A 26,050-nucleotide genomic window follows, 5' to 3' on the forward strand; every position below is an offset into this window, starting at 1 on the left:
AAATCGTTCCCCTTTTGACTGCTAACCTCCTGGCCTCCATGATAAAACCCCTGTAGAATAAGTGCCAACTATACACTGCATAAAAGATGGATCGCATAACAACTCCTCAAAAGTGAAGCCAAAAGATTTAGAGCTCTCCCTAACAGGTCATAAACCCTGCCTCCTCCATTGTTGAAAGATGAGACATGAGTCAAACTTAAAAATTTAAACACAACTGCTAAACGTCAACTACTTCTTCTCTTAAACATGTTTTCTGTCACTGGTGTTAGTAATTTTTGTGCTGGTTCAGGTCCGACGGTTAGTTTTAACACATATTGCCCTGAATGTAAGACAGGTTTTTTTTTTTCCCTCATAACACATCTGATAAAAGTGAGATTATTTTACATTCAAGGTTTATTTATTTATTTAATACTAATATTTAAAATATTTAACAGTAGACAGTTCCACTGATCTGTTAACCTCATGAAAGAGGCCAGCTGTCACTGCCAGGGGGATTGAAGGTGGAGAGACACAGTGACTGACAGAGTGGCTCAAGCTACAAGGGGTTTGGGTTGTCATATTTTGGGCTCTTACATGGTCATGGAAAATACTACAATGTCACAAAATGTTCTCAACATAACATTATAAAGCAAATGTAATGCTTTATAATCATTAAAGTTGTTTTTTTTATGATTGTATGGTAAAGGTAAGTGTTTCACAGTGTGAACCTTTTCTTCTAAGCTAGAGTTAGCAACACACATGAATTTGTCAAACAAACTGCGGCCCACTCACTCACAGGCTTATAGAATAAAGGTGCAAATTTTTAGATTTCAACTAACTGCTTTTTTTTCAACCCATTCAAAATGTTTTTAAAGGATTTGAAGATCACTTCCACTTTTTTTTCAACAGTGAAAAGGATGAGCAATTTTGGTTCAGCTGGACCCAAAAAGTAATCAATCTGCACTGCAGTCGGCTGAAGTTGTTTGTGTTTTTCCTCTGCAGCTAATTTCCACTGCAAGCCCTCAGTGCTGATGGTGGATGAGCTGCTGTCTGCGTATCCCCACCAGCTGACTTTCTCTGAGGCCGGCATGAGGATCATGATCACCAGTCATTTCTCCCCCAGAACCCGCCTCACCATGGCATCCCGCATGCTCATCAATGAGGTATATAGACAGCAAACCACACCCTGGGTTTGACTCTGTGTTTTATTTTAGAGTTTCCCTGAAACTGTCTTCTTTATTTTCTAGAGGAGACAGGTTTGAACCAGCAAAGTTACCCTCATATCTGTTGGTGTTGTCCACTGAAGTAAATTTGAAAAGCCAAACTCGGTCTTCAGTCTTACCATACATACATTACAAACTAAATGCCGCTAACAGGGTTTTAGAGGTATTAGAGGAAGAGCTGAAATAAATGTTGATATTCTTTAGGAAATTAGGGCCAACATTTTCTGTCAGACACTTGTCTGATATAGATTACAATCTGCATGTGAATCCAAAACAAATAATCAAGTTTAAGATCAAAGAGGAGAAAAGGAGCAAATGCATGAATGAAAGAATTGAGGGCTGAATGTCAGACATGACAGTGGAGGAAAAATGTTAAGGTATAAGACAGTTTGTCAAGATTTCACTTTATCTGCCAGACATAAGAAAAGGTATATCTGAGGAAGATGTTTCTTTATTATTATTTTGTTTCGTCATTTTTTATCCTGAGAGAAAGCTAAAATGTCGAAATGTCTTCCTCTTCAAGGTTAGTTTTTCTTAAACCTTGCTCTTATAATAAAAGTGTAACTTTGCTCCAAATGTTCCAACTGAGTTCTCAACATTTTACCTTTAATTCCGAATATGAAAAATGATCAAATGTGTTCTGATTTCCTATGCCTGGCATTACTCTTCAGTAGTTTTTCCACCTTCTTTATCCAGAAAGATAGATTAAAATAAATTAAGAAGTTACTGAATATCTGCATCATCTGTTCCTGAGGCATAATAAAAATAGAAAAAAAACAAGACTGAAGTTCAAAAATGTATCCCTGTTTTCTTCTCACTTTCCTCTCATGGTGTCCAAAGTTTAGGCAGCAATACAAGATGTCCTTCAAGATTCCCTATAATATTGTTCTATAATTTCTCCCAGAGACAAAGACTGATCAATACCACCGAAACTCGAGTCAATCGCATCACAAACGGTGACTCTGACTCAGCAGCCAGGACTCAGGCGAGGCGGAGCTTAGAGAACGGGATGGGTGCTGCTGATCAGGGTCTGAATGGGCGCTGCAGGCTTCAGCGGCTGGAGTCCGGGAACGAGACAGAGAATGAAAATGAGGATAACGAGAACAATGAAAATGATGGGGAGGGAGAGAAAGATGATGACAAAGATGGCCCCGTAGTACCCTTTAAAATTCCAGGTACAACATGGAGGATATTTGACATAAAATGCTTTATACTGGTGCTATCACTTCAGGTATTGTTATATGTACCTTCTTTCCCCTGTTTTCCCTCCAGCTGGAGCGTGTAACAAGCTGAAGTGGGTAGTCATGTGGCCGCTGTCCCTGCTTTTGTTCTTCACTGTGCCCAACTGTGCCAAGCGGCGCTGGGAGAAATGGTTCATGGTCTCCTTTTTCACTGCCACCATCTGGATCGCTGGCCTCTCCTACATCATGGTCTGGATGGTCAGTACAGTTTGTTTCCCTCACTAACATGCTCACAACGCATCCTGCCTCCATGAAATGGGAACTTACTAACCCTTCAGGCTTTCAGTTTTAGATTCAGTCAATGCTCTTTTAATCTGGCAGAGAGGTGAACTGAATATTAATCACAAAGAAAATAAAAACTCTGAAGAATGTGAGCCAAAACCTAAACACTGGAATAGTTCAGTATGACCTCTGAATCATTCTCGGTAAGGCGTTCATTTTTGTTTTATTTTTGTAGAGAAGGAGGGAAATTATTTTTTCTTGGCAAATCAAGTATTGATTTGGGGCCTGTGTCCACTAATGACAATTTCAGGGTGCTTCTCATCTGCACTTACCATTGCTCAGTTACTAAAGCTATCCCAGGGCACTTCCACTTCCCTCAGTAGTGACTACTAAGTCTGTTTTACGTGACATAAAAATGGACAACAATTAATTGAAATGACTTAATAGCATTAGTGGCAGCTCTAGACTAAAAAATTGGACCTTTGATAAAACAGGTGTGGTTGCAGTGTTCCCACGCGTCCTGGAAAACCTGGAAAACCTGGAAAACAGTTGACCAGTTTTCCAGTACTGGAAAACACATGGAAAATGGGAGAAAAGTGAAATGTCCTGGAAAATCACATATAGTCCTGGAAAATTATTCCAACATGGCTGCGCTCGACCTGACCCGATTAACAAAACACATCCCCATTCATTGAAAGTTGAGTGCACGCTGTGCTGGAAAAGACAGCGACACTGCGCAACTTTTTTCACATCTTTTCTCCTTCACTTCATAATCATGCATTCACAGAAAACGGGGGTATATTGTTTATGTTTTATGGTACATTTGGCCCAATTACCGTACTCTAGCTCAGTTGTTCTCAAAGTGGGGTCCTGGGACCCCTGGGGGTCCGCGAACCACAGCGTGGGGGTCCGTGAAATAATTTGAATACATTTCTAGTAAATTATAAAATTGTGCTGTGTCATTAAAAACAGCATATACACCATTGTTATGATACCATTTGTCGGCTTGAAGGGATATGTGAGTCTTGCTACTGTTAATTTTCTGAAAGCGTTTAAGATCAATTACTTGAAAAGTATAAATGTTGTCATGTTGAGTCCACAAGGAATGAAATGACCCTCTGTTTTAAAGTATACAAGTGGTATTTACTTGATTCAAATTGAAGTGTCATCTGTTTTTCACTATGGTAAAGGTCTGAAGTATTTACATTGATATGTTTTACAATACAAATAGTTTCAAGGGCAACTAAGAATGCAAATGGTAGTAAGCATGTGCTTTAGTGATGGGAAGATCGGCTCTTTTCAGAGAGCCGGCTCTTTTGACTCGGCCCCCAAAGAAGAGCCGGCTCTTTCGACTCCTGAACGGCTCTTAATTTAGGATCTTTTGTAGCCGTATGTTTTACCTTAACTTTGCAAAAACTAATGGTTTGTGTTGAAAACCCTTTTACGCACTGTGTTTTTATGAGAAGCCTTATAATTGCCCAATTGTGTGCATTTATTCTGTTACAAAATCATTCTCACCCTGATCCTAGGGTTATGATTAGGGTTAGGGTTGGGGTTGCGATTAGGGTTAGGGTTGTGATTAGGGTTAGGGTTAGGGTTGTGATTAGGGTTAGGGTTGTGATTAGGGTTAGGGTTGCGATTAGGGTTAGGGTTGTGTTTAGGGTTAGGGTTGGGGTTAGGGTTAGGGTTAGGGTTGTGATTAGGGTTAGGGTTAGGATAAGGGTTGTGATTAGGGTTAGGGTTAGGGTTAGGGTTAGGGTTGTGATTAGGGTTAGGGTTAGGATTAGGGTTGTGATTAGGGTTAGGGTTAGGGTTAGGATTAGGGTTAGGTTTAGAACCAGAACTAAATTTAAGCATACAGAACCAGAACTAAACTCATGAAAACAGAACCAGAATCAAACTCAACCAGAACCGAACGAGAACCGAAATAGAACCGAATTAGGGTTAGGGTTGTGATTAGGGTTAGGGGTTGTGATTAGGGTTAGGGTTGTGATTAGGGTTAGGGGTTGTGATTAGGGTTAGGGTTAGGGTTGCGATTAGGGTTAGGGTTGTGATTAGGGTTAGGGTTGTGATTAGGGTTAGGGTTAGGGTTGAGTATGGGGTTAGGGTTGTGATTAGGGTTAGGGTTAGGGTTGTGATTAGGGTTAGGGTTGTGATTAGGGTTAGGGTTAGGGTTGCGATTAGGGTTAGGGTTGTGTTTAGGGTTAGGGTTGTGAGTAGGGTTAGGGTTGTGATTAGGGTTAGGGGTTGTGATTAGGGTTAGGGTTGTGATTAGGGTTAGGGGTTGTGATTAGGGTTAGGGTTAGGGTTGCGATTAGGGTTAGGGTTGTGATTAGGGTTAGGGGTTGTGATTAGGGTTAGGGTTGTGATTAGGGTTAGGGGTTGTGATTAGGGTTAGGGTTGCAATTAGGGTTAGGGTAGTGATTAGGGTTAGGGTTGTGATTAGGGTTAGGGGTTGTGATTAGGGTTAGGGGTTGTGATTAGGGTTAGGGTTGTGATTAGGGTTGCGATTAGGGTTAGGGTTGTGATTAGGGTTAGGGTTGTGATTAGGGTTAGGGGTTGTGATTAGGGTTAGGGTTGTGATTAGGGTTGTGATTAGGGTTAGGGTTATGATCAGGGTTAGGGTTAGGGTTAGGATTAGGGTTATGATTAGGGTTAGGGTTGTGATTAGGGTTAGGGGTTATGATTAGGGTTAGGGTTGTGATTAGGGTTAGGGTAGTGATTAGGGTTAGGGTTATGATTAGGGTTAGGGTTAGGGTTGTGATTAGGGTTGTGATTAGGGTTAGGGTTAGGATTAGGGTTGTGATTAGGGTTAGGGTTAGGGTTAGGGTTGTGATTAGGGTTAGGGTTAGGATTAGGGTTGTGATTAGGGTTAGGGTTAGGGTTAGGGTTGTGATTAGGGTTAGGGTTAGGATTAGGGTTGTGATTAGGGTTAGGGTTAGGGTTAGGATTAGGGTTAGGGTTAGGGTTAGGGTTGTGATTAGGGTTAGGATTAGGGTTGTGATTAGGGTTAGGGTTAGGGTTAGGGTTAGGATTAGGGTTGTGATTAGGGTTAGGGTTAGGGTTAGGGTTGTGATTAGGGTTAGGGTTAGGATTAGGGTTGTGATTAGGGTTAGGGTTAGGGTTAGGGTTGTGATTAGGGTTAGGGTTAGGGTTAGGGTTGTGATTAGGGTTAGGGTTAGGATTAGGGTTGTGATTAGGGTTAGGGTTAGGGTTAGGGTTAGGATTAGGGTTAGGTTTAGAACCAGAACTAAATTTAAGCATACAGAACCAGAACTAAACTCATGAAAACAGAACCAGAATCAAACTCAACCAGAACCGAACGAGAACCGAAATAGAACCGAACCAGAACCGAACCAGAACCGAACTGAACCAGAACAGAACCAGAACCAAACCAGAACTGAACCAGAACCGAACCGGAACCGAACCGGAACCGAACCAGAACCGAACCAGAACTGTACCAGAGCCAAACCAGACTTGAACCAGAACCAAAACAGAACCAAACCAGAACCGAACCAGACCCGAACCAGAACCGAACCAGAACAGAACCAGAACCGAACCAGAACCGTACCAGAACCAAACCAGAACCAAACCAGAACCGAACCAGACCCGAACCAGAGCCGAACCAGAACCGAACCAGAACCGTACCAGAACTGTACCAGAACCGAACCAGACTTGAACCAGAACCAAACCAGAACCGAACCAGAGCCGAACCAGAACCCGAACCAGAACCGTACCAGAACCGAACCAGACTTGAACCAGAATCGAACCAGAACAGAACAGAACCAGAACCATACCAGAACAGAACCAGAACCGTACCAGAACTGTACCAGAACCGAACCAGACTTGAACCAGAACCAAACCAGAACCGAACCAGAGCCGAACCAGAACCGAACCAGAACCGTGCCAGAACCGAACCAGAACCGTACCAGAACTGTACCAGAACCGAACCAGACTTGAACCAGAATCAAACCAGAACAGAACCGAACCAGAACCATACTAGAACAGAACCAGAACCAGAACCAAACTCAAGCAAACAGAACCAGAACCAAACTCAAGCAGACATTATTAATGTCCTCAGGTTGGCATGGAGAAAAATCCGATGCCTCAGCTTGGATTGGCTGATCCGATTTCTCCTCCCAGTGAGTATTTGCCCGGTCTTCAAGAAGACTCTCTCTGAAGGAACAGATGAACCCACGATACACAGCCTCCCCTCCATCACCTGTATCCTATATCCTCACATATGATTGGCCGCATGGCCGCCATGCTGGCCAATCAAAACAAAGTTCTGCTGTGAGCAGAGCTGGGGCTGAGCACTGAGAGAGTTAAGCAGCGAAAGGAAAAAACTGTGAGCCGGCTTTCTCTCGATGCGAGCCGGCTCTTCTGATTCACTATAAAGCATCGACTCTCAGAGCCGCAGCTTTTGATCATGACACATCACTAATGTGCTTAATCTGTGTTACAATTATGAGGGGGGCATGCACAATTTTCTCACCTGTAAGGGGTCCCTGGCTCCAAAAAGTTTGAGAACCCCTGCTCTAGCTAGTAGGAGTGCAAACTCCCGATAGTGAAAACAAACGGAACAAAAAGAGCGACACAGCTGCACAGAAACTCCACGTTGTAGACATCACTGATCATAGTAGACATAGCCATGCAGGAAGACAGTTTACATTTTTTAAATATCTGAGAGATCTTCAAATACAGAGTGCGTCTTTACACCGGTGTGATTTTTTCAGGGTTTACGGTAACTCAAATAAAAAAAACGTGACATTTCCTTTGTTTTATATCGACCACTTAGCAGGATGAATATCATGATTAAGCAGGTATATTTTGAGTTTCAGTTGAGTTGAGAAACATTTGTGGCCATTTTTGTCATTCAGTTCTATTTAGGTCATTAATGCACTGATCCTCTGATCATTATTATTATTTAATTATTTCAGTAAGGCAGCTTCCAGATTCCTTTGCTGGCTCTTCTGTTTTTTTCTTAGCTCATTTTATATTTTGAGAAAAGAGAAAGCTGAGATGTTGCCCATCATTGTTACTTGGTTGCACTAATAAAGTGAAGTGCTGTACATCTGTGGTTGCATTATTCTATTATCAATTTGCCATAATTTTTAAGTATGTAAGAGATGATTTCATTGATAGCCATAAACTACATGTCTTTCAATGTAGACTTCCACTAAGAGGAACATATTAGACTATTTAGGAACTAAATTAAGAACTAAATTTAGACGGTCATACCAGCTTGATCATCAATGAAAATGTCCTGGAAATGTCCTGGAAAATGATCTCTGGAAAAGAGTGGGAACCCTGGGTTGGCTTCATCTCCGAATGTACTTTCATATTGCATCAGCATTGTAGCAAAAATCCCCATTGTCACATTTTTGTGTTTTTTTAGTGATGCCAAAATGGCATAACGTCGTCATTCGAGTGTGTTGTTTCACATTATGTTATGGCTCTGAGGAAGCACAAGTAGATAAGTCCACACAGCAGGAGCAGCACATATAGACACACTAAGACATGCACACACAGCTCTATTCCGTCCTGTCTGCTACACCAACTCTCAGTTCTCCCGTCTCACTTCTGTAACACCTCTGTTATTACCTCAGATACTAGCACAGCAATGGGATGTCTTTGTCCCATCACACCTCTGTGACATTCATAATAAATATGAGAGATAACAGGGGCATACATATCATGCCTTGAACAGACAGTATGAAAAAAGCTGTTGAGGACTGCAGCAGTGTTCCGAATGTTTAACAGTTTTTGACTAAGAGTGCAGCAAAAAGAGCACCTGTTTTTGTGCCTGGGATGCTGAGAACTACACTAAAACTGCATTGGTTTTTATATAAAAAACAGGCCCTCAATGTGCAAATATGCCTTAGTGGACACAGGCCCTTAATATCAGAATGAGAATCAGAATCAGAATCAGCTTTATTTGCCAGGTATGCTTGAACACACAAGGAATGTGTCTTGGTAAACTGTGCTCTCTTTGTACAAGGCATAAGAATAAGGCATACAAATAAAAATATAAATATAATAACAATAACAATAACATCAGCTGTAAATACAAAAGAACAACAATAGGCATGACTAATATGTACAGGCTAAACATAATATGATAATAGTGCAGTGGTGAGTAGTGCAGAGGTAGTTTTTTACATTAAAAAAGTAGATGTGGATGATAGTTAAATAATAAAATAAATACAAATATGTGAATTCTGCTTGGAGAATTGTTACATTGTATATCTACATGTTTATTTACAGAGGGTATTTAGTATTCATCAGAGTGACAGACTGTGGGAAGAAACTGTTCTAATGGTGGGAATATGATTTGACAGAGGCTATGATAAATAGAAATGAACTTCTCACTACAGTTATATCACAAAATAATAATCTTTTCACTGTGACACTCTAAATTTACAATAGTAATTTACAATATTGTTTTCCCTTGATACATATATTATTATCAGATTTTTTTCAGTCCACAATAATTTTACATTTCACACCAAATTAAAAAAAAAGGTCACATTAAAGTTTCATAAAATTCTGTTTCACTATTATTATTCATTAATAATGGGACAGTTTTCAATCAACTTTATTGGATTAAAACAAAAAATACACTTAGCAGAAATTTATGATTATTCCATTGGTACAGAAATAACTCTGTGTTCTCACTATTTTATTAGAACTAAATTTCTATACTTTTTTCATTTATGGAGTTATTGAACTCTAATATTTATGGTTTATAAGTAAGGTATTAGTCAGTTTATATGTTTGTTTGACCCTTTCTTATCCTTTCGGTGTGTTTTTAATACAAGTCATGTACAGGTTTCCACCATATCTGCACACATGCTGTCATGTTTTCTTCAATCCTGCATTTTTTCCTTGTTGTATAAAACAAACTAGACTTGACAAACCCACATGTACTGAGATGGAACCTGTTTGGTTACAGGTGACTGTGATCGGCTTCACTCTGGGAATTCCTGACGTCATCATGGGCATCACCTTCTTAGCAGCAGGCACTAGCGTCCCAGACTGCATGGCCAGTGTTATCGTCGCTCGACAAGGTACACAAACAAACACACACAAGCAAACAGTGCTGCAATAAAACACAAGAAGTGGAAAGCAATATTTGTGTTGAATGAAACAAAGCATAAAAGCAGTAAAGAGAAGGAGTAGTGCTCTACGGCAAAGTAGAGCTTGTCATTATTGACTTGTCTCCTGACTGTGTACAGACCTTGACAGTGTTGCTCTCCTTGCCTCAGGTCTGGGAGACATGGCCATCTCCAACTCCATAGGCAGTAATGTGTTTGACATCCTGGTGGGCCTGGGTCTGCCTTGGACCCTGCAAACACTCTGCATCGACTACGGCTCCATCGTGAGTGCTGCTCCACTTAGCCAGAGGATGCTGTGGGCTGTGTGCATAAAGGATGGAAGCAGTAGTCAGTAATAATCAGAGGAGAACAAGGAAAGGCCTTCAGATTTACACAAATACAGGCACACGTGATCTGTTGGGTCACAGCACAGTTTATCACCTTACAATGATGAGACAATATGTGTTAAACAGCCTGATGATTACTTTTCACACCAGACAAGGAAACATAGAATAGGTGTCATAAATGTGAGACCCTGCACCATGTTTATATATCAAGCATCTGTATGTGTAGGGACCGAGAAAAGGCCTCTTCCTTCCTTTGTGACTCACAGAAAAATCTTTATTTACAAAGTCTTGTTGAAGCCAGTCAGTAAATCTTTGTGTTTGTCTCCTTAGGTCTATCTTAACAGCAGAGGACTCATATTCTCTGTGGGACTCCTGCTTGCTTCAGTATTCTTCACAGTAAGTGCCAGAGCTTTACAACTCACCAAACCGAGCTGTTCGTGAGTCTTGTTGCTAAAGTGCACAAACAAAACCAAAACATTCCTTTAACGTACCCTCTCACAAAAATGCTTTTTTGTTTCTTAATTTGGCTATGGCTACAGGCATTATGTTATTTATGTTAGTGCAGCATCTTAGGAAAGTATTTAGGAAAGTCCTTCAAATCTGGCACAGTGAATCATTTGGACTGAAGGAGGAACATCTGAGATTTTGGTAGTCAAAAGTCAAGCTCACCACAATCTGTCTAATTTGGTGTTGTAAAGTCTGCATCAAACGAGGAACCAGCCTCATAGTCTGTGAGTCAGTGAGTGTGGGGATTGCGCCGGGCTCTCAGGGATAAAATGTCTTTACTTCTTCATTTTATCCAACAAGTAATTTTGTAACAAATGCTGCCGTAATTGGTGTTTGAATTGAAGGGATATTTCTGTTTTGGTTTTTTTTGTAAGTGGGGTTGTATGAGATACTTGTCAGTAAGTGCATTACCGACATATAACCCCTGTTAACTCAGCCCTTAGTTTAAAAACTGAGCAGAGAGCCAGCACGGAAGCTAAGCTATCAACTGTTGCAGGCAGGCTCAGTATTACCAGGTAATTTCGCTGACTGTAATATTGTACAACATTATATCAACATCTAGTATATCATAGTATAGATATTTACAGTATAACTACCATGTTGGAGTCAAAATTCAAGTTGACTCATACATTATAGAACAGCTGATCAGTGTTCTACTGGAAGAGGAGCAGGCATGTTTGCCATATGTGTCCACAAATCATTGCCAAACAAAGTAGCTTTCTGACGACAAAGTAAAGCACTGGAGAATGTTTATGTGGAACATACTCTTTTTTTTTAAGTTACATTTTTGGGCATTTTGCCTTTATAGATTGGACAGCTGAAGAGAGAGAGGAAATGTGGGGAGTAGAGAGTGGGGGAACCAGCAACCGCAGCAGCAAGGACTATAGCCTATGCGCATGGGGCGCGCTTAAACCGCTAGGCCACTGGCACCCCAAAAACCAAAACAAACTCTTCAACTCTTCAATGTTTAGGTTGGATCATCAGCTAAATTACCAGGTAAAATTGATCCTGTCTGCAACGGTTGATAGCTTAGCTTCTGTGCTGGTTCTCTGAAATGGGCTGAGCTGACCAGGATCATCTGTTGTAGTAATACACTTACTACTGAAACGTGCCTTATATAACAACACTTCAAAAAATTAAAAAATATATAACCACAAAGGACTCATATTCTCTGTGGGATTTTACAAGTTAGAACGGCTGATCAGTGCAGGCGGAGGAATTACATGTTGAGTCCGCAAACAGTGACCAACAAAATGACTTTCTGACGGCAAAGTAAAGCACTGAAAGTTTCAAAATGTAGAATACACTTACAACGACATTGTTACTGGGGTCTGACTCTCAAAAAAAAAGGCTAAGATACCCTGAAAAAACACAACCTATCCCTTTACATCAAACACTAATTATGGCAAAATTCGTCACGAATAACTTGTTTGATAAAATAAAGTAATGATATTTTATCCCTGGGAGGTCAAAGATCATCTCCACTGGCTCGATCCACGCACTCACTGACTCACAAACTTTGAGGCAGAATCCTGGTAAGGGCAGTTACCCCCTTTCTGGTAATCCACATATCTGCAGACTTTCCTTCAGAGTTCACCCAGAGTTCATGACAAACTTGGTGACGTGAAAAAGGGTTATTTTCCAGCCTGTCACTAAATGTTGAAGAAAAGTTTGTGAATTAGAGTTTCATTAAATAAAAACATCCACAGCCTAACGTCCTTTTTATTCCCTCTCTCCTCCCTGCAGGTCTTGGGTGTCCATTTGAACAAATGGACTCTGGACTGGAAGCTGGGTTTGGCCTGCCTCATCCTGTACGCCATCTTTCTCTGCTTCTCTATCCTCATCGAGTTCAATGTCTTCATCTTCGTCAACCTTCCCATGTGCAGAGACATCCACTGACCTCCCTCCTCCTCCTCCTCCTCTTCTGCTCCTTCTTCCTTCTCTGGTGAATGGAGGAAACCTCACCTGGCTTCCAGTTTCCTCAGCGCCTCAGAACCAAGTCCTACCTTTTATTTTTTCAGATAGAAAAATAGAGCTCTATATGATTTATCTTTGGTGCAATACAAAGGAAAGAGAAGACAGCGGAAGGTTTTTGGTGACAAGAGAGGAGGCGTTTAGGGAAGGTCCAAGCAGATGAGGTTGCTGCAAATCATGCAATGAACTGAAAGGTTTGCCAGGGGTGAACTTAACTGTATACACACCAACAGCAAGGCGACTGTTGGTGAGGAAGCTGCTACTGTAACTGACTGACTGGCGGGGGAAGAAAAGAGAGAAGTCCTGCGCTCACAGCGATTTTCAGCTGGATTGTTTGTTACTCTTTGTACAAGTTTGGATATAAGCACATGATTAAGGTATTTTTAAGTAAAAACTGGCTTTCTCTGTATATATTTGTGGATTATATAATAACTTATATTAGCTGATATGTGGGATTCTCTTATGCACAACTGGATCAGTCTTGCAAAGCTGAATGATCCAATAACTTTAGTGCTTGGTCAGTAACACACATACAAAACCTGCTTTAACTTGTCTCCCATGCTGAGTTCTTGCCAACATAGCATGCCGTACTAGCAACAAGTCAACTCTAGCTTTGCACTGACAGAGATAGATATTTAACATTAGCCACATAGAGTCTATTCTTGTTTGTTTTTCTGCTTGTCTTCAGACATATCCAAGTAGAAGTGGGCTTTACTTTTCTTCAGTAAAACCCACATAGGAAAGGGATTTTCCTGGACCTGACACCCAGCACTGTCACTTTATTGTTTAGAGATATTATTCTATCATTGCAAAGCCTGCACAGGTACTCTACACATGTGACTACTGAATTTAAGTTCCCTCCGTAGGCGGTAGAAGTCTTGTACATTATTAAAGTAGTTTTATCAGTTTCTGAGTCGAGGATAACAATGTTACTTCTTAAAGCCAAAAGTATTTTTAGAGTAGGAGTAAGATATATGTTTAGAGTCAGCTCGAGCGCACAGTATGTGTGTGAATGGATGTGAATATATGCATGTATGTGTGTGTCACAGTCTCGAGGGGAACCAAGGAATCCACTGTTACTGAGAAGACATAATCATGATTTATTTATGAATTAATTTATTCAAAGATCATGTCTAACCTCCAGTTTCAGCCCTTTGGATCATGTACAGTGTATTCTAAAAGGAACGCTCTCTGACGACGGAGCTGTACAAAGTACTGTACCTAATATATAATCCAAGTACTGGAAACTGACTTGATGTTGTTTATATTTAAGAATAGAACTTTATAATTTATAAGTTTTGTATAGTTTGAAAAGATATTGCAACATTTGTATATTGGTACAAAACACAGCAAAAAAACAGCTGACAATGAAGTACGACTGCACAGGGTTGCTTTGCCGTGAAGATGTTGTGATTTCTCTTTTTTTCTTTTGGTCAGATGGACTGAAAATGCAATCTTTGTCACTGGTCCTAACACACATGGGGGAAAACAATGTTGCTTATCCCCTCGCATGTTGAATTAGTGATGAATTCTGGATGTAAAAGATTCACTTTCAGATAAAAAAAAAAACAGGTGTAGAACGTGCATTCTGATGGCACTCCACCCTCTGAACTTTTACAAATTGTTGTTTCTTAAACACAGTGCTTGAAATCTTGTGCCATCCCTTGTATTAGAGGCTTCAAACGCAATGCTTGTGGCCATCTTCCTGCTTGTATTTGAGCCAAAAAACACCTTTGTCAACAGTATTGCCACTCTGTTTCAGCATGTGTTCAAACAAAATGTGGAAGATATGTATTTTCATTTTACAATATTTTTATCTTGAAGGAAAAATCTCATGTTTTAAGGGTTGCTTGTTTATTCAATGCATCCTCTGTCTGTTGGTTGTGACTCCTCCTGCAGCCACATGGGGGTGCTATAGAGCTTTGTTAAAGCTTCAGAGATGTTTGGATATATTTTCAGGTAGGCTCCATAGGGAAAAATACTGGTTGTTTTGCATGCCTCTTTCATAATTCAGATTACTTTGTGTGTAATTTTAATGAACTTCCAAGATGGAAAAGGCACTGTCTTGATCATGCTGTACATATCAGAGGGATATGCTATAATAAACACAGATGTTGGATAACTTCTGATTGATGAGCAGTTATATCTGAGATGTCTACAGTATTTAGAATGTAGGCCTACAACAGTTAGTTTTCAGCTAATTAATGTCGTTTTATGCTCATGTCTTTTGAATTGTTTGTAAATCCTCATTTTTGTTGATGATGACCTCTGGGCAGAGCTGTGTGCCTTGTTCCCAGTGGTCTTCTTGCAATAAACTGATTTACATACACAAATATTTTCCACTTGTCTTCATGAGCCACACACTGGACCCATTATTCCTTTCTCTTTCTTTAATTTGACTGTTATTCTTATTTTGAAATAGGAGAGACACATGCAGTCAGGGGCATGTCCAGACAACTTTGAATGGTGGCTCAACTGGAGCACTGACTAATGCAGGGGTGGCATGAGGTATATGTGCATACACAAATGAATATTTATCTACTCTTTCTGACTGCACTTATCAAACATTGACTTCTATCATTGAAGAATCATACAGATGTTTAATGCCTGTGTCAATTATTTTAACTTACAGCAGCATTGAAATTCTGTGCTCAACTCTTTAAGGACTCAAAACACGGATGTTTGTCCAAAGTCACAATTTAAAGCACTTAAAAAATGCATGCAGACTCCTGCACACTGTTTCTAATGGCCAGCAGGGGAAGTTTAGTGGTGATACCGATGATACCCAGCTCCATGAAGACAGACGAGAAGGATTCACTAGGAGTTTATTTATTGACTGGACTCTTTTAAATAGTGTATGGTCTTCGTCTGTAGTTCCAATTAATTTCCAATACAGTATGATTCTCCATTTGTGAAGAATGATACAGTTTTAAAAACAAAAGACTTTAGTGAGGGTATTATAGGCTAGGCTTTAGCTAAGTTTGGTTAACTTATGGCCGAAAAGGCCAGAACTACTTCAACCTAAAATCTTCAGCTTTTCATAGTACTAAAGAGGATCAGGGGTTGGTATTTCGTTTATTTTTGCCAGAATCATTTTTGTTAGCCCTGTTCTTGTATCATGTTTCCTATTCTTAGTTTCAGATTCCATGGCTCCTATAGCCTCCATGGCAATTCTTATAAATGCGGAAAGTTAAAGCTGCTGTTGGTAGTCACAGAGTAAACATCTGTTCAGAGAGGGACTTTGAATGTCAACACTATCACTCCCAACCAGATTTCCTCTTAGCCCCCCTACACAGATCGGCGTGTGCAGTCATGAAAGTGCTGGACTCATAACCATTTGGAGGACATAGTAGGGGCCGCCCGTTAACCAATCAGGACAGAGGATTGGAGATTAGCTATGATTGGTCCGTCATAACGGGAAGGAGGGGAATAATAACATTGCTTGATACAAAGGCATTGGAAAACGCAGAGATTTCGTATAGTCTCAAATTACTCCATTTACCGATGAGTACCGATGGGCATTAAGACCTTTTCTGAAAACCCAGCAGACAAAAGCAACCTTTTTCACACCATTTCTACCAACAGCAGCTTTAAGCTACCATCATGGTTTTTTTTTTAATTGGTCTACTAGCTATACATTTTCTTGATTTTTTACTAATTGTTTGTGTATACTATTCATTACAAGCTCTCTGACAACACTGAAATGAAAACTTAAGACCATTTTAAAAACAAAAACCCTATAGGCTAGGCTTTAGCTTACCACCTAAAATGTTCAGCTTTTAATACGACTAAAAATAAGATGGGGAGTTGGTATTCTGCTGGAATATTTTGTGGATACTCTGTTCTTGTATCATGTTTCTAATCAATAGTCTCAGATTGGCTCCTATAATCTCCATGGCAACTAATACATGTGGAAAGTTAAGCTACCATCATCATTTTTTTTAAATTGGCCAACTTGCCTATAGTCTCTCTGACACTGAGTTTGAGCTGAAGATCTCTGAAGACCTTCCCAGTAAATCAGACTGGGGCGTGTTACCATTGTCTCCTCCTCCTCCTCCCCCTCCGTCGGAAGTCTGTCACCTCAGTAACGGGTACCAAATCTCTGTCCGACACTAAACCATGTAACCGACAGAGCCTGGGGACTTTGAGGATCCCCGCTGCCACCCGAAAAACCAAACAACGACAAAGCACCGCAGCGGACATGACTTCATCTCAAACCGGAGCAGAACCGGAGTAAGAGACCAACACAAGCAGAAACTACTTCAAGGTGAGTCCTGTTTTCTTTCTGCAGCAGTGGACCGAGTGACTCACACAAGCCCATAATTTCTGCTTCGAATCAGCTGTTTGCAACTTTTTACTTCTGGAAGTATCACATTTTATCAGACATGCTGAATTCATAGCTGATCTGTTGCTTTTACACTGTACACCACTGGTTTGCACTTGGCTCGGTCTTGTCCTTTTTTCAGTTTAGCAGGGTTAAGCAGGACTGTGCTGATTATTTGGCCCACATACCTTGAGGATTTAAAACTTCAAGGAAGAGCAAAACCATGTGCATGGCTACATAACACACATTTTCTATGAGGGAAACAGAGCATTAGATTTTCAGATATAATTTTAAATATGTAAACTCTATGCCTAACTCTGTGGTTTTGTATATCAAAACAAATCTGTAAAATGTATTGTAGATAGCAGATTGGATGAAACACACACTTATCTTTTAATATTAAAAGACCATCTTTAATGCTGCAAATATTTAGTTAAGACTTTGAAAAACTGTGGCAGCCCTCATCCAACACAATACATAAATCTGAGATTGTTTACTTCAGTTTTAATGACATAAATAAATATTGATATTCACTTTAATATCCATAATTGCTGCCTTTCTGAACAGGAAAAAAAATAAACACCATCCAAGTGTTCAACTGTAGAACATGCTGCAACATGTATATTGAGTAAATACTAATAAAGAGATTGTAAGTGGATGATGATGGACAGGAGCACTAAAATATTGAAATAAGAGAGTTAAGCAGAAATTTGGGCACCTAAAACTTTCTTTCCAGCTTCACTCCTCTGAATGGTAGTTGGGAGACTTGTGGATTTGTTTAAGCTTATTCAGTTGAATGTGGCCTATCTTGTAGACACAGTACTAGGTACTTTGTTAATTTAAAGAAAACAGTCTTGAGAAATCATGCTAACTCAGTACAAATGCTTTATTCACACTGTGCAGCAGACATAACATGACACTCCAACCTGAGCTCACCCAGACACTTCATACTGACTAATTTAACTAAACAAAGCATGGAAAACATGTGGCTGACTGTGTCCACAGTAAACCATGGTACTTCTTGTGTAATACACTTAGTCTATCTTTCTTTAATTAACTGGAAAGACTATGTCACATGGATTTGTTACCCACACAGCAGCTGGCTGTTGATGCTATACTTAGCAGATGGCCATAATGACAGGGTGCAGGTCCTGAGTCCTGTTTTGGGGATTTAATGAATAAAAAACAAAATCCTGAATGACTAAGACTGCTCTTATTTACTACAGTTTTTTGTAGATCTAATTTCCGTACAGTTCCTTTCTTATTCATTACACAAGGTCTATGCACAGCATGTTCCAGCTGCTCCCCCTCACCTTTCTCGACTGTTTGTCATCTTTTTTTCCATGAGAAACATGCAAGACCTGTTTGAACCTGACTGAGCACAACTCAAACCACACTCTTCAGCAGCTACTTTGAATGTTGCTGTCTTTATTTTGCTCTATATGATCAATGAGCTGATGTTTGACTGAGTCAATAGCAGATTTTCTTTGGGATCTGTTGGACGGATTAGCTTCTATGCAAAATCAGGGATTTTTGGCACAGAGAGTCCAGTTAGGCTGCATGCTGCTGCAGGGAAATGAATAAGCAGAATGGTATTTCAGTGAAAAATATCTTGCAGCCTGTATTCTTGATTTGGATTGTGAAGATGATTATGTTTCTGTACACAGTGACTTTAATGCTACCAGCTGTGTTTTCATGATTATCAGAGAGAGTAGTGTCTTATTTGACTCTGTACATTGTTTTTAATTTAATTGATTTTTAATGAAAAAGTAAACTCCCATCAAACAGTGTCCCGCTGCAAGTTCAAGGCGGCAATGGAAACTCTTCAGGTTTAGGAAAAGTGATGTCATCTTAGCTGAACAAGGAAGCAGCCACTCAAGTTACCTGTGTGATAATAAACCGTGCCTGTGGGGGATGTCAAGACTGAGCGCTTTCACGAGAGAACCACTGGTGACGGCTGTGTTCCTGCAGAAGGGCATCGCACTAATATCAGCTCAATGAGTTATGTTGGCAACCTGCTGTACCAAAAAACTTAATAAATAATACAAGTTGTATCAGATAACATGAGAATTTAAAGTAAGGGTTGGTTGCTGTTTTGCATAAACCAGTTAAAAAGCCAAAGGGCAAACATGACCTTCCATTCAACCTCCCCAACCCCAAATCTCTGTGTGTAATCTGCATGATACAATCGTCATATTTGAATTGAGCAAACAGAAGCAGAGGCCAACAGGTTTTTTATACTCCAACAGGTTTACACTGTGTCAGATAGTTTGACATTTTAAACAAAAATCTTTCCAGAATTATGAATAAGCAAAATGTTAATTATAAAACAAAGAGTATGATCTATAGACCTTTTTTTATCGTCTTGAGATAACATTGTTGTGAATTGTCACTATATGAGGAAAGACTGACTGATTTATTGATTCACTTAGGGCCACTTCTGTCTCCTATCTGCCTTGATTACTTCCTTGACTCTTTGGTTGTTGTTTACGCTGACTGCTTGATGTCATTTGCAAGGCATGCAGAACAAAGTGGAAGGTATTGAAGGGAATTATTCAGCACAATGGCAAATTATATTTATGGCTTAAAGTAGTTGGAATCAATTCACCGCATCTGGAACCAGTCCTCTATTCCCATCCCTGGTAACCCCGAATGTACAATGCATTCACATTCCCTCAACAACAAATACCACTTCTTTGTCTCAGCCCTTCTTTTGTGACTCATAGGGAACATGAAGTTAACTTAAGGTGATCTATTTGGTTACGTTTTTGAAAATATAATTTAGGTTAAATTAAAAGATCAACGATAACCTTTAGTCTTTAATTTCACATGAGACTCAAGCCCCATACTCCGGGAAGTCTGACCTGACCATGAACTGCAACCACTTCCTGAAACTGGTCATATCTATCTTTTTGTGTGCTTACCTCTTTCTCTGGTAAGGCCTTTAAATTAACTCACAACACATGGATTACATACAAATGATAGTTCAAACTTTTAGAGGCAAAAAGTAAGAGCAGTGTGACAGATGTGACAGAATCTTCTCATCCTTTCTCTGCAAGACATCAAATGTTTCCAAAAATCCTGAACTGAATGCACTCAGCATTATTTTTGTTAAATTCCACAGTCTAATTGCCACAGAGGGAAGTTTAGGTTTTATGCAGCCCAGGGAATGCTGACTTCTTGGCCTAAATTTAAATGATTCAAATTGGTCTTCCTGTGTTTGTTTACACTGTGCTCGTCTTCCATATATCCCTATGACTCAGATAGTAATTAGAATATTTCTGTTTAGGTTCCCACCCTCTTTGCTCCATTTTCTTTCCACTCTCTCTTGCTTTTGGATCTGAAGAAGCAGAGACATCCCCCACCTTGATCGGATCTCTGTGTTGGTTTGATCCAGCTCTCCTGGTACCAATTTAAAGGGGAGTAGCCTGAAGGAAACAGCCAAGAATTTTCTCTGCTGACCTTTAGTGTGGAAAGTTATGTCTGGGCGGAGTTGGTTTCTGACACAGTTATTCACCATGATTTAGTCCAGTTACACTTTCATTACAAGTGAGCTTTGATTTGTTTGATGGTTATTTCAAGCTTTTAAATGTTGTTATTGAAAGACTGAGAAGCTGTGATTAGAGGTGAGCCTGTGGGTCAGGTTGGTGTTTGACTGAAAGAAGGTCTGCGAACATTCAATGTAGTAAACCTGACCTTCTATCCACAAGTAAAGAGCATGAGTGAACAGATTCCTGCATACTGAAATGTTTTTCTCACCATTGGACGCACCACATGGGCCAGTCGGTTTAGCTGAGCCAACAGAGAATCACTGATTTTGCACACACTTGCACACAAACCACAGTGGACTATTAGGCTAACTGACCAAGTGTGGACAGCTGGTTTTGATCATTTCAGAAATTAAAATTAAACACAAGTTTAAATTAATAGTCTCCAGTTATAATTGTGCTGCAAAAAGATTTGTTGTCTATCAGGAAAGTACATTTCCAAGGCTTTCTTTAAATACTGAAGATCTCATGAAAATAAGTAAGGGATAACATATAGTAAGTGGGTTCAACTTGTCACAGCAGTTTAGACTTCCAATAGGATGAGCCAAACCATGATGAAATAAACAAGTTTAAAAAAATATTGTTTTAAAGATGATTTTATTGATTTAAGTATTCACTGATACAAAAAAAAGTAGTCCTTACAAACAAAGTTCGTAGCACTTCCAAGGGCAATGATGTAGTCTTATCAGCCTAGTTAAAGCCTGTTTAGAGCAAGTACGAAAGTCAGTGTAGATTTAAAATTACTCTATATTTTCATCCCTTTGTCCAGTTGACACGCACACGTACACACACACACACACACACACACACACCACACATACACACACACACACACACACACACACACACACACACACACACACACATATACGGCATCATCTGGTTTGTCTCAGAGCACTACCATGACCCAAGTGTGGGAGTTATTATCTGCAGCTGCCTGCAGCCCCCTCCTTGTACTCTGCAGTCCTGAAGGCAGCATGGAGCACCGTTAGTCTGATACTCTTCACAACTAAAACATGAAGCAGCACCTCATGTTGTTTGGAAAGTTTAAACAAATACAAGTGTGGTTTGTGCAGGACAAAGAGTGTTGGGAAGCAGTAACAACTGACTTCATGCTGTCTCCAAAAAGAAAATGTTCCTAAATAAGTTTATAGCACATACACCACTAGCCAGGATTGTAGCTCCGGTTCATGGCTACTGTCATTATGCTATGCTCTACTACCCGAAGTTAAAAACGCACAGATGATAGATTGCATCTCATAGCGAGGCACTGTCAGAATTTCAATCCAAAGTTATACATAGGCTTGGTCATGTGTAAGCAGCACAGTTGGATGTCAGAGCGTTTTATGTTAATCTACAGCCGATACATGTTACTGTTTATCATACAGACATGATTACAGGGAAAAATAGAGAGGAGGAGATGAAATACACGGCCGATGTGTGGCCGATGAGCGGGGATCCCGGAAGTACTGTAAATGCAGGAAATACAATGCCGCTGAGCGGACCAATCACAGGGCTTGTGGTCCGCATCGATTCCATGCCTAGTTACATTTTGGAGGAGGTGCACGTCAGCTGCGTGCGTAGGCCTAGGCCTATGCGTAGGTGGAGGAGCTAGGCGGAACCCCGGTGTAGGCCGTCGATTCGACGCAGGAGTATAAATCAGTCTTAAGGCTAGTTGGTTTGTCAGAATTAGACTTTCCATTCGAAGTCGAAACGAAGTCTTAAATTAGTCACTTCAGAACATCACCTGTCAAGGCAACAGTAGACCAGAAACTCTTTCACATAGAGTTTGGTTTTGAAGTGAGGAATGATATAGGCGTTTTAGACAGTTTCTCCACACCTCACGGTTGCGACAGACCCTAATGTAAACAAATGTACGAGGATCCTGTTCATCGTCGCTTGCTACTTTTATTCTGTCTGGTTTTCTTTATGAACTAGATGATTTATGTTAACATGTCTTGTTTTTTACTGTGACTGTAAATCTCTGCTTGTTTGTACCATTTTAATGTTGTAACACATGTAGGAATGTATCTATGTTTACATTCTGAACAGAGCCTGTCTGCTACAGTGCCAGGGGGGTTCATCTTGTGGTCTCACATGGGGGGCTGACTCAGATGTGTCTTTGTTTATTTGCAGCTGAGACCCTTACACACTATCACAAACACACACATAAGCTACACACGTACACACAATGATCTCTGTGCACCGAGTAAAAATTGGTAACACTAGTTGAGGGTCTGATTTGAGTGTTTTGGTGTAGGGTGGGCATATTCAGGACATTCCCACAGCTGCTTTCACCAAATAAGAGCTGAAAATAGGAGTTGTCCTGGTGGAAGGTCATCATGATACCTCCAGTACTCAGCATGTTCTCTGGTTCATCTGAGGCTCAGGGGGTTTATGCATGTGGGAGCAGTTTTCCATGGCACCATCATCAGTTTCAGATCTTCGACAGAGTAAACAGTGGAGAAACACAAAGAATCATCATACAGGATTTCCTGGAAATATCCTCAGCAGGGAACTCTTGAAGTTCATCTTTTAATTTTCCCCTCACTCTCTTCCTCTGGGTAGTTTTTTTCTCCACTTTTGTTTGTGTGGAAATGAAACCATTGTGCCAGACTATCAGTTCTAATCTGAGACAGTGTAGTGTCCTTATTTCTCTTTTTATCCAAGTGGTCTGGGTCAATGGCCATCGACTGGGGGACAGTTTTGTTTGAAGTTTGGTGTTTTTTAAGTAGCTAACTTAATGTGCTCATTCAGAGCAGAATAGTTGAGTCTCTGTAAATCATATTACAAAGAGTAAAGTCATTTATTGTGTTTCAAAATGTTTATTTAAGAAAACAAGATCTCCACAAAGCATTGGCATAGCCATTCAGTTTTTTATATAACAGTACATTTCAAATGCCTGATCTCACAGTCTAGAGTATCAATGAGTCAGATTATTCATATACCACATACACACCAATTCAAAAAAGCCGATATTCACAGCAGAAATAAACATGTTCACAGCCTGGTACAAAAGACGAGTGTAGTCAGGATAGCTCATTTCTCGATCAGCACACACTGTACGGGGGGTTAATTTGAGATTTGAGATTACAAGTCTTCCAATGAGAGGCCCAGCTGACTTGATTGACAGGCGGGAACACTGTAGCTGTTGGCGAGGAGGCTCAAAGCCCGCCTCTTTACGTCACAATCGCTCAACAGCAGCAATAGGGCTCCAACCCACGATTGGCCTCAAAACAGCGCTTCAGAAACAGATGGGTGACATCACAAATACTACGTCCATTATTTACACAGTCTATGGGCCGCACTTGTTCTTCTCTGCATGGTGGATCACAGACCATCACGGGATGTTAATACGTAAATAAAAGCAACTTTTATCAGTTGTTCTTATTTGATAAAATTGTATTATCTGAATAATAAATAATGATAAAATATTGACTGTATAGTTTGCATCCCTAATTTGTTGTGATGTATTTCAGCTTTCTGGCATAATCCTTTCACTCGGTTGCTGCCTTGTTTTCTTCAGTAAAGACACGGATACATGATCAGTCTCATGATGCTGTCTGGTGTACAGGAAAAGCATGGCAGTCACTGAGTCTATAGCTTATTTCAAATGTTATAAAAGGCCTGTTTTATACACTGACAGTAGCATTGTTGAAAAAGTAGCAGACATTACCAAATAATTCCTTACTGTGCACTAAGTTTCCCCTTCCTCGATTGACAGTTTGATGTTTTTTCTTGTTCTAGCTTGTACGTTAAAGTAAGTTTCACATTCATTTGTGTGGAAGTGCATTATCCTGACCCGACCCTGCAGACTCTTCACAGTTGTTCGAGTTCCTTTTTTGTTTATTTCTCTCCCCCTTAGCCTGAGATGCAGGGGGAGAGAAACGTTCCTTCCGGTATCAGATAAAAGTGTTTGTGTGGACTGGCAGACAAACAGAGCATCTTCCTGCTTCTCTGTATTGTTGACCCAGATAGGAGGAGAGGGAGAAGATGTTGAAAAATCAGCCTCATGAAGAAATACAGATGACAAAAAGAAAACAAAGTCAGATCAAACTCGAGAAGGAAAAGATTGGAGCCTATTGGCTCTATTCATTCAGTGCAAAAGTCAGATTGTCAATCTCGTGTTCAAGTCATTTATATACTACTTTACTTTTATGTAGCTTGGTGTCTGACTGAACAACCACAGCTCTAAATCGTTCTACTATTATGGATGGGAAAGAAGGGCATCTATGTTTGAACAAAGGCTCTCCAAGCTGGAAAATGGATTATGTATGTATGAGGACATGGGAACAAAGTAAAGGGGGAAAGGAGAGTTAAATGTGGGAGAGAAGGGAAACTGCCCAGACAGGTAATGAGAGGACAGCAGTTCTGGCCAGAAATAAGCCGAGGATTGGAGTGAGATGAAAAGAATGAGGCAATTATCTGAGATGAAGGAAAGGGACAGAGGATAGGTAGAGAAAGGAGAAGTAGAGGTGAAAGCAAGCAGAGAGGGGAAAGAGGAGACAGACAGTCACGCTGAAAGCATTCCATTCGACCGGCACCTCTATAACACTGACTGCGGCCAAAGCAGGCATTTCCTCTGGTTGCATCCCAGCTGAAGTGTGTTTTTTGACCCACAGAGCTTCGGCCCCTGGAGACACCATCCCAGACGTAACGACACACCCAAGCGTGAGAGTAACTCAGTCCTGTGGTCAGGGGGAAAACATGGCCGCCAGCACTACGCCAGGGACTCCCCCCAGCGGTCTTACAGACAGGAGCGGGAGCTTCTTTAAAGTAAGGACTGATGCATGCAAAAACATACAAATTCGAAGTGTTTAATTCTTGCTTGTTTTAATGAGTGAAACTTACTGGCTCAAAATTTTTAGCTGCCTGTTAGCTCACAAAGAAAACCCAAATAATTTTAAGGCCTCAATCAATGCTTGTAATCACTGCACACAAAAGAGCTGTGCCTATTAGAAATAAATGTTTCTGCTCTGTTGTCTGTCTTCTGGTAAATTCGCATCATATTAAAAGGCGGTTTCGAAACCAGTCTACGTCCATGTGTCAAACAGTACAGGTGTACATTTTTCCAGAGTATGGTTGACATAACATTAAAGGGTTAGTCCAGTTTTGCAGGCGGAGGAACATGGATGTGGGGTGTCTATGAATAGTTTTACAACAAAAGGTCTCTGATGGCAAAGGACAGCGCTGAAAAAATTATACACTTATGTACACTAAACATAAAGATGACCCTGTCTGTGGCGGGATGACATGACTATTTAAGTTTAACATGCAACATTGAGGTCCATCTGAGAGATTTTACCTACAGGTGGGCAAAAAGTTGAATTCTATACATCATAATTAGAGAAAAACAGATTTTCTGTAGGATTTAGTTTTCACTCTTTGCTGGAGTAGGGGAGAACGGGGTTGGTTGTCACACTTTTTACTGTTTTGATGATTGCTCATCATCAAAACATCTTTCAATAGTCATTCCTACATTAAATTGAAGCTTAAGGTGTTGGCTTGAAATGTGTATCCCTCTCATTTTCCAACTCATTGTAACAAAGAGGCAATTAACTATCAAAGACACTCTGACACATTGTGAC

At 40.3% G+C, this 26,050-nt stretch overlaps 2 protein-coding genes across 2 annotated transcripts in view; both read left to right on the plus strand.

The window, feature by feature from the left end:
• LOC117815329 (sodium/potassium/calcium exchanger 3-like) overlaps positions 1-14,923 on the plus strand; it is a 75,008-nt gene extending 60,085 nt beyond the window's left edge. Inside the window, exons 11-17 of the mRNA XM_034686981.1 lie at positions 982-1,142; positions 2,107-2,377; positions 2,475-2,641; positions 9,621-9,735; positions 9,934-10,046; positions 10,440-10,505; positions 12,363-14,923. Coding sequence (XP_034542872.1) covers positions 982-1,142; positions 2,107-2,377; positions 2,475-2,641; positions 9,621-9,735; positions 9,934-10,046; positions 10,440-10,505; positions 12,363-12,515 — 1,046 coding nt within the window. The 3' untranslated portion in view covers positions 12,516-14,923. The remainder of the gene's footprint in view (positions 1-981; positions 1,143-2,106; positions 2,378-2,474; positions 2,642-9,620; positions 9,736-9,933; positions 10,047-10,439; positions 10,506-12,362) is intronic.
• Positions 14,924-16,493: 1,570 nt separating this feature from the next.
• LOC117816015 (ras and Rab interactor 2-like) overlaps positions 16,494-26,050 on the plus strand; it is a 36,778-nt gene continuing 27,221 nt past the window's right edge. The window contains 2 exon segments of the mRNA XM_034688068.1: positions 16,494-16,857; positions 25,085-25,238. Coding sequence (XP_034543959.1) covers positions 25,170-25,238 — 69 coding nt within the window. The 5' untranslated portion in view covers positions 16,494-16,857; positions 25,085-25,169.

The sequence above is a fragment of the Notolabrus celidotus genome, chromosome 7 (assembly GCF_009762535.1).
Source record: "Notolabrus celidotus isolate fNotCel1 chromosome 7, fNotCel1.pri, whole genome shotgun sequence".
Taxonomy (NCBI): Eukaryota; Metazoa; Chordata; class Actinopteri; order Labriformes; family Labridae; genus Notolabrus; species Notolabrus celidotus.